We start from the raw sequence: 18,381 nt of genomic DNA on the forward strand, positions 1-18,381 counted from the left end.
GAGCACAGCGCCTGAGCCCGCAACCCCCAGCCGCGCCCGGCCCTGCCCTGTTGCCACCGCGGGCAGCGCTGAGGTCCCCTCCTTCCCAGAAAAGGACTCCTGCATCTGCCTTCCAGCAAAACAAGAGGGCTTCGCGAGGAAGGGGCGCGCGGGGGAAGCAATGACCTCGGGCTTTGGCGGCGTGTCTCCAGCCACTCGCCCTGCTCCCCAGACACAGCCCTGAGCAAGAGCTGCGGCAGAGGCGGTGGCTTATGCCTCACACGCCACCGGCTCTCGGGGGAAGGGCAGGTGGGAGGTGGCCGTCTACAGGAGGCAGTGCTCGTGGGTCCTTCATGCACACTGCCTGGTGCTGCCCGCCTGGCGGTGACAATGACACGTGTGACATCCGAGGGCTTTGGCATGTGCCGGGTCACGCAAGCCTTGTGTGTGGAAGGAAGATGCTGCTGCAGTGACCAGCCAGCACTGCCTCCCACAGGGCGCAGCCACCCGGACCCTCCCTGCCAGGAGCCGGGCTTGTGAGGTCAGAGGGCCTCTGTCACACAAAAGTCTCCCTGGGAGACCGCCCTCTCTGATCTCGTTCTTGCCCTTGGCTCCTGCCACCTGGGTAGAGCGTGTGCCAGTCCCCCTTGGGTCCTGGTGGCCAGGCTTTGGACCAGGTAGCTGGTGGCAGCAGCACCCTCACAAAAGCTCTAGCTCCACCAAGAGGGCTTGAGGGGAGAGGGGCAGGGAGAGGCCGGGACAGCAGAGGGACCCCGACACGAGATGCTGGACGGCCCAGAACTCTGGCCAGGCCGCGAAGGTGGCGTCCTGAGCTCCTCCTGCCCGGGCATCAGACGCCCAGAGGGCCTGATGTTCACGGCGGCCGGCGCCCTCTCACCAGCGTCTTAAAGGCTGCACCAGCCACGGACAGCGTGCCACGCCTCCGGGGCGCACGGGTTGTCTGCGGCGAGAAAGCTCGCCAGCTACTCGCCTCCAGTGCCCCCGGGGGAGCACGCGGACCGTGAGCGGAGGTGCTGGGGTCCACAGGCTCTGGGGACGCTCGCTGAGGGGACGAGAGCCGTGCGACGTGAGGTCAGAGAAGGTGTCTTCAGAGCTGTGGCGCAGCAGAAACGAATCTAACTGGGAGCCATGAGGTTGCCGGTTCGATCCCTGGCCTTGCTCAGTGGGTGAAGGATCCAGCGTTGCTGTGAGCTGTGGTGTAGGTCACAGACACGGCTCGGATCCCACGTTGCTGTGGCTCTGGCGTAGGCTGGCGGCTGCAGCTCCAATTGGACCCCTAGCCTGGGAACCTCCATGTGCCGCGGGTGTGGCCCTAAAAAAGACAAAAAGACAAAAAAAAAAAAAGGAAAGATGTGCTCGCCCTCGTCCTTGAGCTCTCCCGCAGGGCAGGCGGACAGAGAGAGAGAGAGAGAGAGAGACGCGGAGCCAGGACAGAGCTGGGCACCCCGGGTCCCGGCCGTGGCATCGGGGGTGTGGGTACCAGAGAGGTGGGCAGAGACGTTGCAGAGAAACAGAAACCTGCTTCCTGAGACTCAGAAGAAAGGACTCGTTAAGAGGAAGACAGAGCTGCCGACCTGAAGACTTGGCGTTCACCTGATTTTCTCTTCGCAAACGGCGCGCACGAAATCCCGGACGTGCGGCTGGGTGAAGTGTCTGTCGTGGTAATCCATCAGCTTGCTGTAGACGGTGGGCACGGCCATGAACACGTTGACCCGGGGAGCTTCCGGACTCAAGAACTTTTCCCAAACCTACAGCGGCAAGAGGGAGCGCGCGGAAGAGAGGTGAGAAAACACACCTGCACAGACGTGCGGAGACCCCCGCTTCTGGGAACACTGCGCTCAGCAGGGGAGCCCCCGCGTTTGGGTGAGGGAGGGTCTGTAAGCGGCTCCCGCCCCAGAGGGGTCTCACTTGGACAGGGTGAGGAGAGCCCCTGGCCCTTCTGTGGAGTCACTGTGCAGGGACATTCCTGTCTGGCCTCGGGGTGGCCTGTGGGGGGGGGGGGGAGGGGGAGGGGGAGGAGGGGGCCCTGGGTTCAGATGTGGCACCTCAGAGCGTTCCAGCCACGTGGATGACCGTTGACGGTGCTGGGGAAGGGGTCCCCACGGGCCCAAGCACAGCCCGGTGCCTGGCACAGGGGGCCTGGGGACAGGTGGCGTCCGCCGTGTTGTCCAAAGCAGTCACGTCAGCTTTGTCCCTTACTCTCTAACGCATGCTTCTCGTTTTAACACACAGATGCTTCCAGTGTCTCAGCAGGCGAAGCGCCTGTGCGCCAGCCGTGTGCGAGCGCGGAGCACGCAGCACAGACTGCCTCGCCCCCGCATCTGAAACCTGGGGAGGTGCCGGCGCTGCGCCGGCCGCCACGCACCCCGCTCCCAGCCAGACGCTGGGACTGGCGCCTCGCCCTAGGGAAGAAAATATCCCTCTCTGCAAGACAGTGACCCACACTCCCCCGAATCACAAAGCACGCGTGACAACAGAAAAAGCCAAAAGCCAAAAGCGGCAACAGAAGCAGAGCCTCGGGATCTAGGTATGGGCGTGACCAGATGAGGAATTCTAAATAACTACAACCAATTACTACATAGGCCAAAGAATTCAGACGGGCGTTCCTGCTGTGGTTTAGCAGTTGACAAACCCGACTAACATCCATGAGGACGCAGGTTCAGTTCCTGGCCTCGCTCAGTGGGTTAAGGATCCGGTGTTGCCATGAGCTGTGGTGTAGGCCACAGACGAGGCTTGGACCTGGCGTTGCTGTGGCTGTGGTGTAGGCCGGCAGCTACAGCTCCGACCCGACCCCTGGCCTGGGACCCTCCATATGCTGTGGGTATGGCCCTAAAAAAAAAAAAAGACAAAAAACCCATCTCTGAATGACTAGTAGGCACAGTGCCCACCAGGGCTACTCATCAGAGAACTTCAGATCTTTTTTTTTTGTCTTTTTAGGGCTAGACCTGTGGCACGTGGAGGTCCCCAGGCCAGGGGTCGAATCGGAGCTATAGCCGCCAGCCTACACCACAGCTCATGGCAATGCCAGATCCTTAACCCGCTGAGCGAGACCAGCGATCGAACCCGCAACGTCATGGTTCCTAGTCGGATTCATTAACCACTGCGCCACGACAGGAACTCCAAGAACTACAGATTTTATCAGGACACTGAGGTGATGCTGGAACCAGAAGAGGCTTCCCCAGGTGCTACGAGGGCTGGGCGCCCACCTCGCGCGGACCCGCACGTTGGGAACACACAGGGTCCTTACAGCGTTTAACGCACTTTCCCTGAGTGTTTCTCACAAGTGCTTCTCATGAAGTTTAACACGCACAACGCTGGGAACCAGTAATTCTAACCCTGGGTGTTTCCCCAGGAGAAATAAGAACGTGCATCTGCGAGAAGACATCTGAGAATGTTCCCAGCAGTTTCTTTCATAAAAGCCCGAGCGGGAGAACCCAGGTGCCACCAGCAAGAGGGACGAGTGCGGGCACGGGGTGTTGGGTGGACACCGGCGGCTCAGATGAACCACCCGGCACTCCAAGAGGAAGGAGAGCCAGGCACACACACGCGGGTCCCGTCCCGTCCCGGGCACGTTTCCAGAAGCATCCACGGCCTGAGGCCTGAAGATCAGGAGAGGTGGACCCTGCAGGAGTGACTGGGGGAGTCGAGAAAGAGCTTCGGCGGCGATGGGACAGGGCTCTCTGGAGGCCTGGGTGTGGGTTACGCAAGGGCTGTCACCGAAACCCGCTGGGGTGCGCTGAGATCTGTGCAGTGCACTTCCTGGACATCCGCCTCGGCAAAAGGAGACAAAGACGCGTGCACGGAGCGGGCTCCAGTTAACAGGACCGACCATCCGAGGTGCAGGCAGGACGGGAGTCACAGGCTCTCCCAGGTCACAGGTGGGGTATGGTGTGCAGCCAGGTGGGAGAGGCGGTTTCGCCCACAATGACACGCACACCTGGCCCAGTGGGTGTCCAGTAGCTGCAGCAGGACAACACAGATCTAAGAGACACGTCCACAGAAAGATCTTCACGCAGCAGCTTTACTCACAGTGTCTGTGGAACAGGCCAGTGTCCTTCGACGGCAGAGCGGAGAAACGGTGGCACTTTCAGGCAAAAAAACACAACACGGCAACACAAAAAGAACAAGGAACAGCGGACAGAGCACAAGAACAAGTCTAAATGATACAGCACAGCTAACAGAAAGCACTGCTAAGAAGGCATGAAACCGGGCAGCTCCCGTCGTGGCACAGTGGAGACGAACCTGACTAGCATCCATGAGGACACAGGTTTGATCCCTGGCCTCGCTCAGCGGGTTAAGGGATCTGCATTGCGTGAGCTGTGGTGCAGGTTGCTGACGCGGCTCGGATCCCGCGTTGCTGTGGCTGGGGTGCAGGCCGGCAGCTGCAGCTCCAATTCGACCGCTAGCCTGGGAACCGCCATATGCCACAGGTGTGGCCCTAAAAAGACGAAAAAATAAACCCCCCCAAACCCGTGAAACTACGCTATGGTGACAGAAGCCAGCTGGTGCCACCTCCGAGAGGAGAGACCCTCTATGGGGGATGAACCGTTCTCTGTCTTTGTCTGTCGGAGAGGTGACTGTCATTTGGTGACCCTCCTGGGCCTCGGCCGGCACAGTCGCTTTACGTAAAATAAAAGAAGCCGTGGGGACGCGTCCCCACTTTACAAACCCCGGTCATGTCACAGCTCCGGGCTGCGAGCAAGTGGGACTTCAAGGCCCCGCCTCACGGCCTCCCCACCAACGACACGGCAAAGCACAGCCCTGAGCCGCCTCCGCCTCCGGCGCGCGAACCAGCAACGTGCGAGAAGCACCAGGGAGGGCAGGGCCTGTTAAGCAGCACCCCAGGGAGGCGACCCCCGAAACCGGCTGGTGGGCAGGCCCGGCCTCGCAAACACCAACGGCGGGGCCAAGACTGGGGGAGGTGGATGAGAGGGGCGCCCCGACTGGCACTCGGGAGGGGTGTCATCTGAATCCAGTTCCAACGAGGGGCAGGGGGCAGGGACGGCTGAGGCCCGGCGGCAGCACCCCGCCCGGCGGAGACCTGAGGCCGGTGAGGCTGGACGCTGGCCTGGCAGTGACCCTGAGACGGAAGCGGTTTCCCCGTGAACCCAGGATGGCTCTGAATTAAAATCGCGGAGCCGGGCGGTGGCCCCAGGGAACCGAGGCGCCTGCAGATGCTTGAGCAGCTCCACGGTCTTCCGTCTCAGGATGACGATGAGAAAAGGGGTCCAGGGAGGGGGGGCCGGCGGTTCTCTAAGGGCCTTTAAGACGCGATACCCGGGCCTCCTTCACAGGCAAGGAAATAAGCTTCTGTTATTTATGGGAAAGACGGGAGCAGTGCACGTGACGCCCCCCGCAGGTGGAATGACGGAGGAGCTGGCGCCTGTCGCCTGCCACCGGGCCCGCTCAGAGAAGTGACAAGTGGAGACAAGCGGAGTCCCCTCCCACAAGCTCCGCCTCTTCCCGCGCTGAGCAGGAAGGAGATGCGGCCCGGGCAGTGGGCTGCCCTCCGCCTGGGTGCTCGGCGACCAGCCCACCCGACAGGCGGCCTCCCTGCCTGCTGTGGCGGTGGCCTTGACGGGCCTGCGGCTTTCTCCCTGTCCTCACACCACAGGGATCACGTGGACGCAAGCCCTCAGGTCCTTCCCGAGCTGAGAGGCGGACCTGCTGGAAGCTCTGTGTGCCCTCCTGCCTGCCGCTGGCCTGTGGCGAGACATGGCCGCCGGTCCATCTGCCTGGGCAGGGCACTGCCCGGGAGCAGGGCACGGGGTGTGGGGATCCCTGGAGGAGCCCGGCCAAGGGGACACACCAGACACCACTCGGGCTCCCCCAGAAGCGAGGATGTCCTCAACTGGCTGTCCAGGAGCAGCCTCTCGCCCACCCAGGCGTCTATGGTGAGCAGCCGTGTTGCTCGAATGTGCACAGACCCCGCTGCCCCCCCAACCCAGCGAGTCTCAACAACACCCGCTTGCCAGGGCTCGCCCACACCAGGAACACGGGGACGAGACGCACAGACCGTCCCACGTGCCCGCTGAGGTGCCGTGCCCGGCCCAGGAGGGGGCAGGCCAAGCCAGCTGGCCATCCGCTCTGGGGACCCGTGTCCCAGCCAGGCCTCCTCCAGCGGCTGCACACGTGGTCTCCAGCCAGGCTGCCCACCAGAGGCCGGAGCCAGGACAGAGCCCACCGAGGGCCACGTGGAGGGGGAGGGCCGTTCCTGCGGGCATCAGCAGGAACATCTGACCCCGGCAAGGGGACAATCTCCCCCAGGCGCTGCCGCCCGCAGCCGCAGGCCTGGAGCAAGACGCTTAAACAGCGGCTCCCCCTCCAGGAGGCTCCTGCACATCCGCAAACCTGAGAAGGAGGGCGGGAGGTCCCCTCAGAGGCCCCTCGAAGCCCCGTGGTTTACCAGTGAAAACACGCCTGCGGCAGCCAGACCAGAGTGCAGCACGGCTGTGCGGTTCCCGAGCTACGGGTCGAATCAGAGCTGTGGCCGCTGGCCTACACCACATCCACAGCAACATGGGATCCAAGCCGCGTCTGCGACCTACACCACAGCTCACGGCAACGCCGGAACCTTAACCCACTGAGCGAGGCCAGGGATCGAACCCGCAACCTCATGGTTCCTAGTCGGATTCGTTAGCCACTGCGCCATGACGGGAACTCCTGGTTCTGTCTTTCAAGGTGCTCTGGCCAAAATCTGGCAATGAGAAAGGTCGCCCCACGACGAAAGGCTGCAGACAGGAGCACAGGGTCCTCGAGCCTGTGTGTGGCCCCGCCCTGGCGACCCCAGGCTGTGGGTCAGTTCTGAGACACCTTGTGCTTAAGAGCTCTGCTTCCCTCCCCAGACGCCGCCTGCTTCCGACGCTGCCAGTCTCTCAAAGCTCAGAGTGGGGCCTGGGGCCGAGGTCTGCTGGGCTGTGCCCCTCACCAAGTGAACAGGAGTCCTGAGCAGGGGCTGGTCTCCACAGAGTCTGCTGGTGGTGGCCCTGCAGCCCCAGGGACCGCCCTCCCACCTCGCCAGCTCATCACACTCTTGGCCTGGTCTCTGCCCCGCAGGTGGCCAGCAGGTCCTGGCTTGGTTTAGTGCCCAGCGCTGGGCATCACGGAGGAGGTCCCCAGAGGGACCATCTGAGGTGATGACTCGATGGAGACGGGGTCACCTAGTCATCGGCCAGACTCTCTCCCGCGCGGGTGATGGCGGCCAGCCCGCTGCCCAGCTTCCTGCTGTCCCCAAGTCACTGCCACCTCATCAGGCAGCTTGTCAGACGCCAGCAGCCTGCCACCCCACCTCTTGGATTTGAAGAGGCCAAGACCCGAGACCCTTTAAACACAACTACTTTACACTTATTTCTTAAATACATGCTTAGGAGGTCCTGTCGGGGTGCAGCGGAAACGAATCTGACTAGGAACCATGGGGTTGCGGGTTCGATCCCTGGCCTTGCTTGGTGGGTTAAGGATCCAGCGTTCCCGTGAGCTGTGGTGTAGGTTGCAGATGCAGCTCAGATCTGGTGTTGCTGTGGCTGTGGTGTGGGCTGGCAGCTGTAGCTCCAATTAGACTCCTAGCCTGGGGACCTCCATATGGCATGGGTACGGCCCTAAAAAAACAAAAGAAAAAAAAATTTTTTTTAATTAAAATAAAAATACCTACTTAGACAATCCCTTAATAATGCTAAAAGTGGTATTTTACTAATATAAGTATCTAAATTCACAGGACTGAAACTCAGGGCTGCAATCTTTTTTCTTCTTCTTTTTGGGCCACCCTGCAGCATGTGGAGGTCCCGGGCCAGGAATCGGATCTAAGCCATAGTTGTGACCTAAGCTGCAGCTGCAGCAATGCCAGATCCTTAACCCAATGTGCTGCGCCGGGGACTGAACCTGCATCCTAGCACTCCCGAGATGCCGCCGATTCCATTGCGCCACAGCAAGAAGTCCAGGGTTGCAATCTTGTCTCACCTGCCACCTCCCACGCTGCACAGTTCTGAGAAATCCCCAGGCAGTGCCGAGAACCAGGAAAGTGTGCCAGATGGGCACCCTGGCAGGAGGGAGGCTGAGGGGTGACGGCGAGAGACCCCTGGAGAGAGGGGAAACCCAGAGGCCAAAGAAAAAATGCAGGGCCTGGGTGGTCTGGGAGCAGGTGGGCGTCCCTGAGGCCTGTTTCCCCCTCGAGGGCTTCCTTGTCCGAAGCCCGCTCTCCTTCCACACCATCGAAGCTACACATTCCAAGCGACACATTGGCAGGGGCTGAACTGAGCTGAGCTGCACGGGAGCCCTGGTGTGTCCCTTAGGCTGTTTACGAACCCACAGTGTGCAGAAGAGCCTGTGCGTCTCAGGAAAACCTGTGGCTTTTTCAGTGGAATCTTGTTGCACTGTTTGTGCCTACGCTCTGACTCCTGAAGAGCTAACACAGTAAAGCTTTCATTCACCAAATACCCTCCGTGCCTGTTCACAAATCCAGAGGGACAGCAGCAGCAGGGAGGCCTCTAGAGAGGATGCAGGCTGCCAGCCGCTCTCCTGGTCACGTGGGCAGGAGCCCCTGAATGGCCACAAAAGCTCTAGGCCCTGGGGACAGACACAGCGTGTCGAGAAAGAAAACCCAGGTCCTGGGGGTGACCCTGGGGCAGAAGTGAGCAGCAGGGCAAAGACCCGTGGAGACAGAGCCCGGCAGGCCAGGCCCCGGGCAGCAGGGACGGAGCGGAGGAGGTGAGGGCGCCCTTCCCGGGCGAGGCCTGGCCGGCCGGGTGGAAGGCAAGCCTTCCTGCCCCTTCTTCACCTCCTGGGTCTCTGGTCTGGGGAGGGAAAGGCCTGCTCTGTCTCCACTGAGTCCCAAAGGCGCCGCCTGTCCGCACCCGCTCCCTGGCCCCTGACGCTGCTCTGCACGCAGGACCCTCAAGGGTTTCACTCCGGTGAGGCGGAGGGCAGGGGCCCGCGGTGCCCGCGTGCCGCGCGCTGCTCCCCCTTTAGAGGGAGAGACGCGGGGTCAGAGAGGCGGAGGGTGGCCCAGGCCGGCCTGTCCTTAGCGCCTCGTCCTCCTGCTCCTGACACTGGCAGGCACTGTGCGAGGGGACATGCGGGGGGGGGGGGGGGGGGGGCGCCGCCTTTCTAGAGCCACCTCTTTCTGGTGGAGACAGGAAGGGACCTCGGGGACGGATGAAGCCTGCAGACTCAGAGCCCCTCGGGGGAAAGGTCACACTTGACTGAAATGTGTAAATGGCAAATTCTGCGCTGCGGGGCAAGCCGGGGGCTTCTCCAGACCCCAGGCCGGCCCCATCCCACCCTGCGCAGGGTCTCCAGGCCCCTCCCGGCTGCGCCCAGCCCAGCCCAGGGCTGCCTCGCGCTCCCAGCCACACTCGCGCGCTTTCCGATCCGCACTGAGCAGCCCCTTTCCGCCGGTTCTGGGTTTAGGTTAGGGTGCGAATCAGTGCCAGCCTGGGGCCCCCTCCGAGCCCTGGCCTCCCGGCAGCCTCTCCCTCAGGCGTGCCCGGCCTGCCGGCCCCGGGCCCAGGGGCTCATGCAGGAGCCTGAGCCCAACTTGCCTGCTGGGCGCTGAACTCAGGCAGCATCACACAGGTGGCCCCGACCCAGAGCGGACACAGCAGCTTGTTGACCAGGCCGTGGACGTGGTGCAGCGGGAGGACGTGGAGGATCACGTCGTCCTGAGTCCAGGCCCACTTGCGGACCAGCCCCGTCACCTGCGGGAGGAGAGCAGAGCCTCAGAACAGCAGGGGAGCCTCGGCCATGAAGTTGGGGCTCAGCCAGGGTGCTCCCGGCCCCCAGCCGAGAGGAGAAGGCTCGCCCCGCCCCCCACCGCCCCCGCTAAGCAGGGGGAGCAGGACAGCTCCTGGACGGGTGAGGCTCTGCCTGTCCACCGGCTTGCCCTCCTGGAGCCAGCAGAGCTGCCTGCGGTTGGGGCTCTGATCAGGGCCCATGGCCTCTTGCTGACGCCCCTGGCAGCTCTCCCCAGGGTGGTCAGAGGTCCCACTTGGCTCCCACAGGCCCTAGGGCTCGGCCTCCCCAGAGTCCAGGCTGGCTGGAATCTAGCTCCCCAGCTCCACTGCCCGTCTGAGCCGACGGGGCGCCATCCTCACCCTGGCTCCACCAGAACCTCCCCGTCCCGTGCATGCCACAGAGGCCCCAGAAATCCGGCCCAGAGACGGCCTCTCCAGAGAAAGAGCACATCCTGGTCTAGGAGACAGGGCCAACACACAGTCAGGCCTTGCTGCAGGCAGCCGACTCAGCTCACCACGGACCCCGGGCTGAATCGGCCTGACTCAGTGCCACTGGCCTCTGAGCTTCCTCTGTGCTCTGGGCCTCTCACGTCACCACCCCTGCTGTACGCGTCTGTCGAAGGCAGACATGTTTTCTGGCAGCAAGAAGGGTACAAACTGCAGATGAGTAAAGTGGCCGGGAGTTTGACAGAGAGGCTAACGGGCCACCGAACACAAACCACTGCTGAAATCGAGACTTTGTTTCCCAAATGGGCCACGACCTCAGGCGTCGGTGCACACCCTCGTATGCGCTCGGTGGCTGGTTTCTGTGAAAACCACAGCAACATCGCCTATTGCGGCGGCTTCATCGCCCCCATGGCCCTGGGGAGCCGAGTGGGGCTGTAAGTTCCCGCGGCCGCCACCCGGGGCCACCCCCCTCGGCCCCTCCCGAGAGCCTCCTTCATGCCAGAGTGGTCACCTGCGGAGCCAGGGCCCTGGGCGCCCTATAGGCAGGGTGGCTGGATGGCGAGAGCTCCGAGTGGCCCCAGCAGACGCCTCCCCAGGGTAGCGGCCCCGCCAGCACTCACCACCACTCACCACGGCCTCGAGGTTGCGATGGGTGCTCAGAACGCCCTTGGGCCTCCCCGTGGTCCCGCTGGTGTAGATGATGGTGGCGGCTCGCTTTCTCCAGTCCCGCTCCGGCACCCGCCCCGCCCCGGGGGCCTCGGCCGCCCCCAGGTAGACCTCGGGCGAGAGAGGCAGGAGCGGGACCCCCAGCTTCCCGACCACCGGGCCCAGCACCCCCACGTGCTCCGGGCCGGCCAGGACCACGGAGCTGCGGGAGTCCCGGATGAAGTACTCCAGCTGGGCCGGGGGGTGCTTCCGGTAGAGGGGCACGGCCACGCCGCCGCTCATCCACGCGGCCCACAGCGCCACCACGTAGGAGGCGTCGTTGGCGCACAGCAGGGAGACCCGCTCCTCCCGGAGGTCCCCGTCGGCGCAGGCGCGCAGCGCGCAGATCTCGCGGGACAGGCGGAGGCTGCGGGAGTACAGGTCCGCGTACGTGTGGCGGCCGTGCTGGTCCACGAGGGCGATCCGGTCCCCGAAGGCCAGGGCGCGGGTGAAGACCGGGCCGCTCCCGTCCGAGCGCAATGCCGGGGCCGTGTGCAGGGCGCCGCTTCCTCGGGGTCTCCAGGGAGCCCGGCGGCAGGAGGCCAGGGCGCAGAGCAGGCACCGGACTGGGGACCTCCCCACGTGGGGCAGCATCGCGGACGCAAGGCGGCAGGAGGCACCTGGGGCAGGGAGAGGGCACGGCAGTCACTGCGCAGGCGGGAAGCAGCCGGACCCCCAGTGACGAGGGGACACCTGAAACGGGAGCAGCTCGGTCCTCTCAACACACACGCCTTGGCAACTTAAATGGCCAGCGTTTCAGCCTGTTAATTTCATTATTTCAAGGATTTTTAAAAACTTACAAGATTCTAAAACAATGAATTAAACTAAGTAAAGCCAAGGAGAAGCAAGTAGAATCCAATGCACTTCAGGTGAATTCTGAATAATGGTTCTTAAAAACCTAAGCCTGGGGAAATGCCAGCTGAGAGGACAACGGACTAAGGCCCAGAGAGGAAATGCAGCTGGCCCTGGGCCAACCATGCTGCCCACGTGCAGGTGGACTTCGCAGGGTCCAAGGAAGCCCAGGCCAGCTCGGATGAAGGGCTGGCTGTGAGGCTCTGAGGGTTTCTGACTGCCGAGGGTCAGCAGCAGGAACACAGGTCAGGACTCGATCCTGCCAGTGTCCACACTGACTTTTATCCATCCATGCATCCATCTTTTGGCGGCACCTGAAGCAGGCAGAAGTTCCCAGGCTAGGGACAGAAGCCACACTATAGTATAGTGACCGGAGCCACTGCAGTGACAACTAGATCCTTAACACACTGAGCCACCAAGGAACTCCCAACTGTGAACATTTCAGAAATTGTCTAAGACAGAGCAAGTTCATGTGTTAGCAAAGTGTCAGGCTGTTTTGTTGTTGTTGTTTTAATGGCTGCAGCTGCGGCATATGGAGGTTCCCAGGCTAGGGATTGAATTGGAGCTACAGCTGCCAGCCTACACCAGAGCCACAGCAGTGTAGGATCTGAGCTGCGTCTGTGACCTACACCACAGCTCACGGGACTGCTGGATCCTTAACCCACTGAGCAAGGCCAGGGATTGAACCCACAACCTCATGGTTCCTAGTTGGATTTGCTAACCACTGAGCCACGATGGGAACTCCCCTTCAGTCTGCTTTTTAAAGCTGAAACAACCTCCCTCTCTCCCCCACAGGCTAACGGCTACTGACCCAACAGCAAGGAGGGCTCCCCAGGAGGGCATGACCCACAACCTTCTCCTGAGTTCTCCAGGCTGCTGGAGAGAAGGGAGGCCCGGGACAGGTGTCTGCCCTAGGGCACCCGGCCCGCAGCCCCAGGTGTGGGCACTTAGCTAGAAAAGATGCACATTCCAAAATGCCTCTGCATCCGGGGCGGGTCATAGCCGCAGGTCGCTTTACCAAGAAGCGAGGAGCTTCTGAAGGAAGCCGCTTCCTCCCCAGTGCCAAACCATCTGCCCTGGCTTGGAGCCCCCACTGACATACCGCCCCACTGCCGCTTCTGGGGCAGGCAGGCAGGGTCCCCTCCCGCCTGGAGCTCCCTCTGGCCTCTGCCAGCCTCAGCTCCAACAGGGCACTGACTCAGAGCAGCATCTCTGACCAGGGTGGGCCAGCTCGCCAAGCTGTTCCTGAAGGACCAGTAATGGGTATTATTCTGGAGTTCCCGCTGTGGCTCAGCGGTAACAAATCTGACTAGGTCTCATGAGAAGGCAGGTTCAGTCCCTGGCCTCGTGCGGGGGTGAGGGATGTGGCATTTGCCATGGCCACGGTGTAGGCCGGCAGCTCGGATCTGACCCCCAGCCTGTGAACTTCCATATGCCGCAGGGGCGGCCCTAAAAAGAAAAAGAAAAAAAAAAGACTGTTATTTGACATGATGATGCCCTTGACATGTTCCTCTGTGTTTTCATCTTGTCATTTTTACCTTCAACTGCCTTGCTCAATAAACCAGGCGGCCACTTTTAACCCTGTCTCACACATAAGAAAATGCAGTTGCCCAGCGACCCGATTAGAGATCGGAGGTGGACCAGAGGCGCCCCCCCACACTGTCCCCGCCAGAGTCAAACGCGCAGCAAGCCTGCGCGGCCAGAAGCCCCATGAGGACCCAGTGAAATAACCTGATGCTGGCCGTGCTGTCGGGCGGAGCGGGGGAGGCAGGCACAGGGACCCAGAAGGCTCTGAATGTCTGAGGTGGAGGAGGACGCCTGCGAGGGGCTGGTCCAGCAAAACCAGGAAGGCAGGAGGCTCTTGTCCTGGCTCAGCTCCTCCTCTCTGGGCAGAGCCTCCTCCGGTTGCTCTCAGCTCCTTGCCGCAGGGCAAAGTGAACATGTTATGTTTGTTCTATGTGCCAAACAATTTTGCTCTCTGCTCTCAATTTAAAAGGCAGACACCCGGCACTTTATCATCACCTAACGAACAGCCCCCAGCACAAGAGCCTGGCTCCCCGAGCTGTGCCCCTGCAGCTGAGGGCTCCTGCCACAAGGCCTCCGAGCCTCGGGGCCAAGCAGGTGGAAACCTGGCACCCACTGCGGAGACCCCACCCTGCCCTCCTGCCCACAGGGCCCGGGGCAGACCCCTCTCCAGCCCAGCGGCTCCTCTGAGGTCCCGGGCAACAACTGCGGAAGGCCTTGCAGCCGCCAGCAGCCGGTGGGCTCTCTAGTGCTCAGGGCCCACACGCTTTCGGGATCAGAGGGGTGCCATCAGAAGCCACAGCGTCCCGTGACGCCTCCGCGCTCCGCCCTTTGCACAAGGTTCAGAGGCAGATTCACAGCCGGCTTTACACCTCTGGACTCTTGTTACTCTAAAGAAACCTGACAAAGTGTAAGGAAACAGCTGGGCTCCACCCGAGACAGCAAGACATGTGATAAACACGTGTGAGGTGCCAGCGTCGGCCAAGTGAGGGCCCGGGTCTTCACAAGCTTCCCGGCCTCACTTCTAGCAAACTCGTCTCCGATTGCTCCACAGGCGAGAGCAAGCAAAACAACCTATAAACAGAAAACCTACTGCAGTGTTTCCGGGTTACGACCAAAGCCAGGCTCCGCTGGTGACAATGCAAGAGAGATGTAAGGGGTGCCCCCCCTCATTTCCTGGGGGGCTGAGGAGCAGAGCAACCAGGCTCTCACAGACACCCAGAGGACAGACTGATGGGCCTCCTGTCCCTCCGCCTGCCAGGCCTCAGCCAGGGGACTCCGGCTCTGCCTGCCCCCATGCAGACACCCCACAAGGGGCCCGGGAGGGGCAGCTCTCTGCCCCAGAGCCAGGGAGAATCGGGGGAAAACAGAGCTGATCCCCAGTTTCCCTCCCTCTGGCCAGCTGACTCGCGACTCCACAGCAGTGGAACCACCGCAGGCTGGCACGGAGGCGGTGAGCAGGCACCAGAACAGCACCGCCAAAGGGAAGACGTGAAGCTGCCTGCCCAAGGCTGCAGGGGAACAGGAGACGTGGCTGCACCCGGCCCGGCTGCCCCAGCACGCTGCCCACTCTGACACCCAGGGGCGAGGAGCCCGTGGGGGCAAGTCCGTGCTGGGCGACTGCCCCAGCGTCACCAGCGACGAGTCAGGTGAGGCCCAGGGCACCCACTCTGCCACCCAAGAGACACTTGGCAGGTCCCTCCAAGATGACACATGAAAAGAGGTAAAGAGCCCCGCAGGCCCTCGGAGCCCGCACTGCACCCAGCTGTTAAACGTGTCCCAAAGGGCTCGTCGGCGATGGACACAAAGCTTCACAAACAGGGTGCTCACGGCAGGGTCATGTCTGATACTGAAAAGCAAGCTAAGTGGAGGCATGGGTTCAGTCCCCGGTCCAGGAATTTCCATATGCCTGGGATGCGGCCATTAAAAAAAGAAAAGAAAAACGAGCCAAACCAGGCGGCCAGGAAGGTCTGAGGAACGCAGGACACACACGTGCGGTGCTGGGGCCCCAGTCCAATGCAGAAGCGCCCGCCCACAGAGCTGCCCAGGGGAGGGACACCCGTCAGAGGTCACCTCCAGGTGGTCACAAGGTGGCAGGGCTGCCAGTGACTCTTGTTTTCTAAGTGCGTCTTGGGTTTCTCTAATTTTCTGCACTGAGCACGTGTGACTTTCATAATCAGATTTTTAAAGTCTAATAAAAGACATTTATATTTTAAAGCAGAGATGTTTTACATTCAGCATGAACGTTTTCTTTTATACAACGAAGACAAAACTATTAAAATCATTCATTCTGGATGGTGGATCTAGAGGCTGTGTGTAATAGTCCATAGCTCTTTAATTTCTCAAAATGGTAGAAGCAAATCAAAGTGAGATAAGAACTTCTTTTATTTAGAGCTAGGGGTTCACAGGCGGTTTAGGCAGACAGTGAAGAGGCAGGTCTCCCAGAAGCGGCATGGACGCGCCCTGCGCTGGCACTCAGAGCACCGCCAGGCTAGCATCTGGCAGCAGGGACTGGCCCCCACCTGCGCTCAGCGCAGAGACGGTGACCTGTGGCACAGCACCATACAGGCAGGCCCACAGTGTGTGTGCTGGGGGGCGGGGGGAGCTCAGGGTGGGGAGCCCCAAGTTCACCTGCAGGGAGGGAGGCTCAGGAGCGGGAGCTGGGCACGCACTGGGGCAGATGTGGAGAGGGGCCTGCTCACCATGGACCCTTAACTTGGGAAATGCCACCAGAGAGGCTAGAGAGGCTGCACTAACTTACTCTCCCACCAAATACAGGGGAGCATGGGGCCACCCCTTCAAAGCAGCGGCTCTGTCCCCGGGTGGGGATCCTGAAACGGCTCATCCCTGCTTTCAATACAGAGCTCAGACCTCCTAGGCCGTGGCGATCAGGCCCTGCCTTGATCAGGCAAAAGCATCTGGTTGGGGCAGCTCCAGATGCGGAAAGATCAACAGCTGCCTCAGGAAGAGGACCTGGGCCTCCCAACCACGGCCTCCTGGTCATGGGCTCTCCTCACCCGGTGGCCCATTCTGGAGCGACACTGCCACCAGGTCAATGCAGGTTTTTCCCCGTCCCCTTTTTTTTTTTTTTAAATAACGATTTACATTTTTTCCATTATAGCTGGTTTACAGTGTTGTGTTAGTTATCTACTGCACAGCAAGGGGACCCAGTCACAGACACACACGCACACATTCTTTTTCTCACGTCATCCTCCATCCTGCTCCATCACGAGTGACTAGACACAGCTCCCGGTGCTGGGTGGCAGGCTCTCACTGCTCATCCACTCCGGACGCAATACTTGGCATCTGTTAACCCCAGACCGCAGTCCATCCCCCCCTCCTCCCCATCCGCAGCCCAGAGCACGGAGACCTAGAGTCTGGTGCACGGGCGCCTCCTCCCGGGAAAGCCACATCTGAGCTCAGACTCCTCCAGGAGGCGGAGCCCAGACGGAGACTAACCGTCGGGATCTCGGGTCACACCGCTGACCCCGCACAGCCCTCTCAGGACGCGTGCCCAACGCCAGGAAGATGGCAGCTGTGCCGGCCTAACCAGGGTGCTGGTAGGAGCACAGGTTTGTGAGTCCAAACACAGCAGACTGAAAGAGCCCCCAGTTCTTCCTGCCTAAGCCTTCGTTTCCAAGTCTGCGCAGGGATGATAACAAGACCGGCTGCAGAGGGTGCCCGAGGGAACCAGCCCGCGGCAGAGGAGGAAGCAAGCGGCTCTGCCGTCTTCACCACCATGTTCGCCAGTAGACACAAACTACTCGATAAGAATGATACTTGCATTCAAACGAAGGTGGCTGGTTTCGAAATGAATAAAACAGCACCTGATGGACCAGCGCCACCCGCTCTCCCCCACCCCCGGGGGAGGTATGGGCTGGGGGAAGGGGCCACACTCTCCCTCTGGGCGGGACACTAGTTTCAGCACTGTGCCTGCGGTTTGGGGTTGTTTCCAAAGTTATGTTTTTAAGTGACAGGCATTCACACTGCATTCATGAGCACTGCATTCAAATCAAACAACCAAAAGGGAAAAACAAATTCTTAAACCCATATCCATATTAGGAGGTAAAACACTATTTTAAAGATGCCGTCAGAAGGATGAAGCTGACTCTCCTAGGCCTGTCGTTTAATCCACAGCTGCTGTCTGCTTTGAACAGTGGTTCTGGGACTTGGGGGGGGTGGAGGCACAGCAGGCATTGGAAAGGTCGCTAGACGCGCGTTTCACACAAGAACCTCCCGCAGGCCACCTGAAGCCCACTGGGCGCGTCTGTGCTCCTGGGCCCAGCACTGGTGCCCCTTCCCAACTGCCAAGGCCCCTGACACACATCTCCCTCCCACCTGTACGCTTCAAACATGTGTTTCCTGTTCCCACCTTTCATTGTTCCCCTTTCTCCTTTCGGCAAACTCCTACTCATCCTTCAAAACCCGACTCAGTATCACCTCCTCTTTAGTCTTCCCTCTCTGGGAAGTTGGCTGCTCACAAGGCCTCCCCAAAACCTCCGACTTAACATTTTGCCTTTGTTTACATACGGACCTGCCCACAGGAGCTGGGCATCTGCACCTAACGCTGCATGAGCAAGCCCACGGGGGCGAGGCCGGGGGTAGAGGTACTTCAAGGAGGCTTCCTGCTGCCCAAAGAGGCCCCAAGCGATCTGGTTTAGACTCGACAGACCAGATTCCCTCCAACGTGGCTGCACGCGGACCCTCCCACACCCGCGGGCCTCGAGGTGCGCTCAGAGGCGCCAGCTCTCCAGGGCCAGCAGGAACCCCCGCGCCTCGGCCCCTGCGCCGGGGCGGGGGACGCGCGGGCTCTACCTCTGCCGGCCGGGCTCGAACTCCTCCTCCTCGCCGGGTCGGAACCGGAACCGGAACGCGGAGCGCGCACCCTGCGTCCGTTGCCCAAGCGCGCCCCCCGGCGCGGCGCGGCGCGGCGGCGCGGGTTCCGGGCGCGAACGTTCCCCAGCCCGGCCGACCCGCGCGGCTCCAGACCCGGCGTCGCGGGGCGAGCGCGGCGGGCCGGCCACTGCGCGCTCCGGCCCACAGACGACTGGGAACGCGCGCCGACGGCCCTAACTCGCTGCTGGGCGGAGCGGGGCACGGCGCCCATCGCCGGGACCGGGACCGGGAC

At 61.4% G+C, this 18,381-nt stretch overlaps 1 protein-coding gene across 12 annotated transcripts in view; it reads right to left on the reverse strand.

Annotated features, from left to right (window-relative positions):
- Positions 1 to 18,147, reverse strand: part of ACSF3 (acyl-CoA synthetase family member 3) — a 42,926-nt gene extending 24,779 nt beyond the window's left edge. For 2 of the 12 annotated variants that reach the window (XR_007136255.1, XR_007136254.1), the window contains exons 1-6: positions 13,461 to 14,349; positions 10,803 to 11,497; positions 10,241 to 10,360; positions 9,534 to 9,689; positions 1,594 to 1,748; positions 166 to 357 (exon numbers count right to left, since the gene is read on the reverse strand). Coding sequence is in view for 10 of the 12 variants with exons in the window: in XM_047789716.1 (XP_047645672.1) it covers positions 166 to 357; positions 1,594 to 1,748; positions 9,534 to 9,689; positions 10,241 to 10,360; positions 10,803 to 11,497; positions 13,461 to 13,671 (1,529 nt within the window). In the remaining 2 variants the exon portion in view is untranslated. Of the gene's footprint in view, positions 1 to 165; positions 358 to 970; positions 1,094 to 1,593; positions 1,749 to 9,533; positions 9,690 to 10,240; positions 10,361 to 10,802; positions 11,498 to 13,460; positions 14,350 to 17,787; positions 17,836 to 18,068 lie in introns of those variants that run through there. The other 10 variants (XM_047789721.1, XM_047789722.1, XM_047789716.1 and 7 more) reach the window with 10 other exon arrangements.
- Between the last annotated feature and the right edge of the window lie 234 nt (positions 18,148 to 18,381).

Source organism: Phacochoerus africanus, chromosome 8 (genome assembly GCF_016906955.1).
Source record: "Phacochoerus africanus isolate WHEZ1 chromosome 8, ROS_Pafr_v1, whole genome shotgun sequence".
Lineage (NCBI taxonomy): Eukaryota > Metazoa > Chordata > Mammalia > Artiodactyla > Suidae > Phacochoerus > Phacochoerus africanus.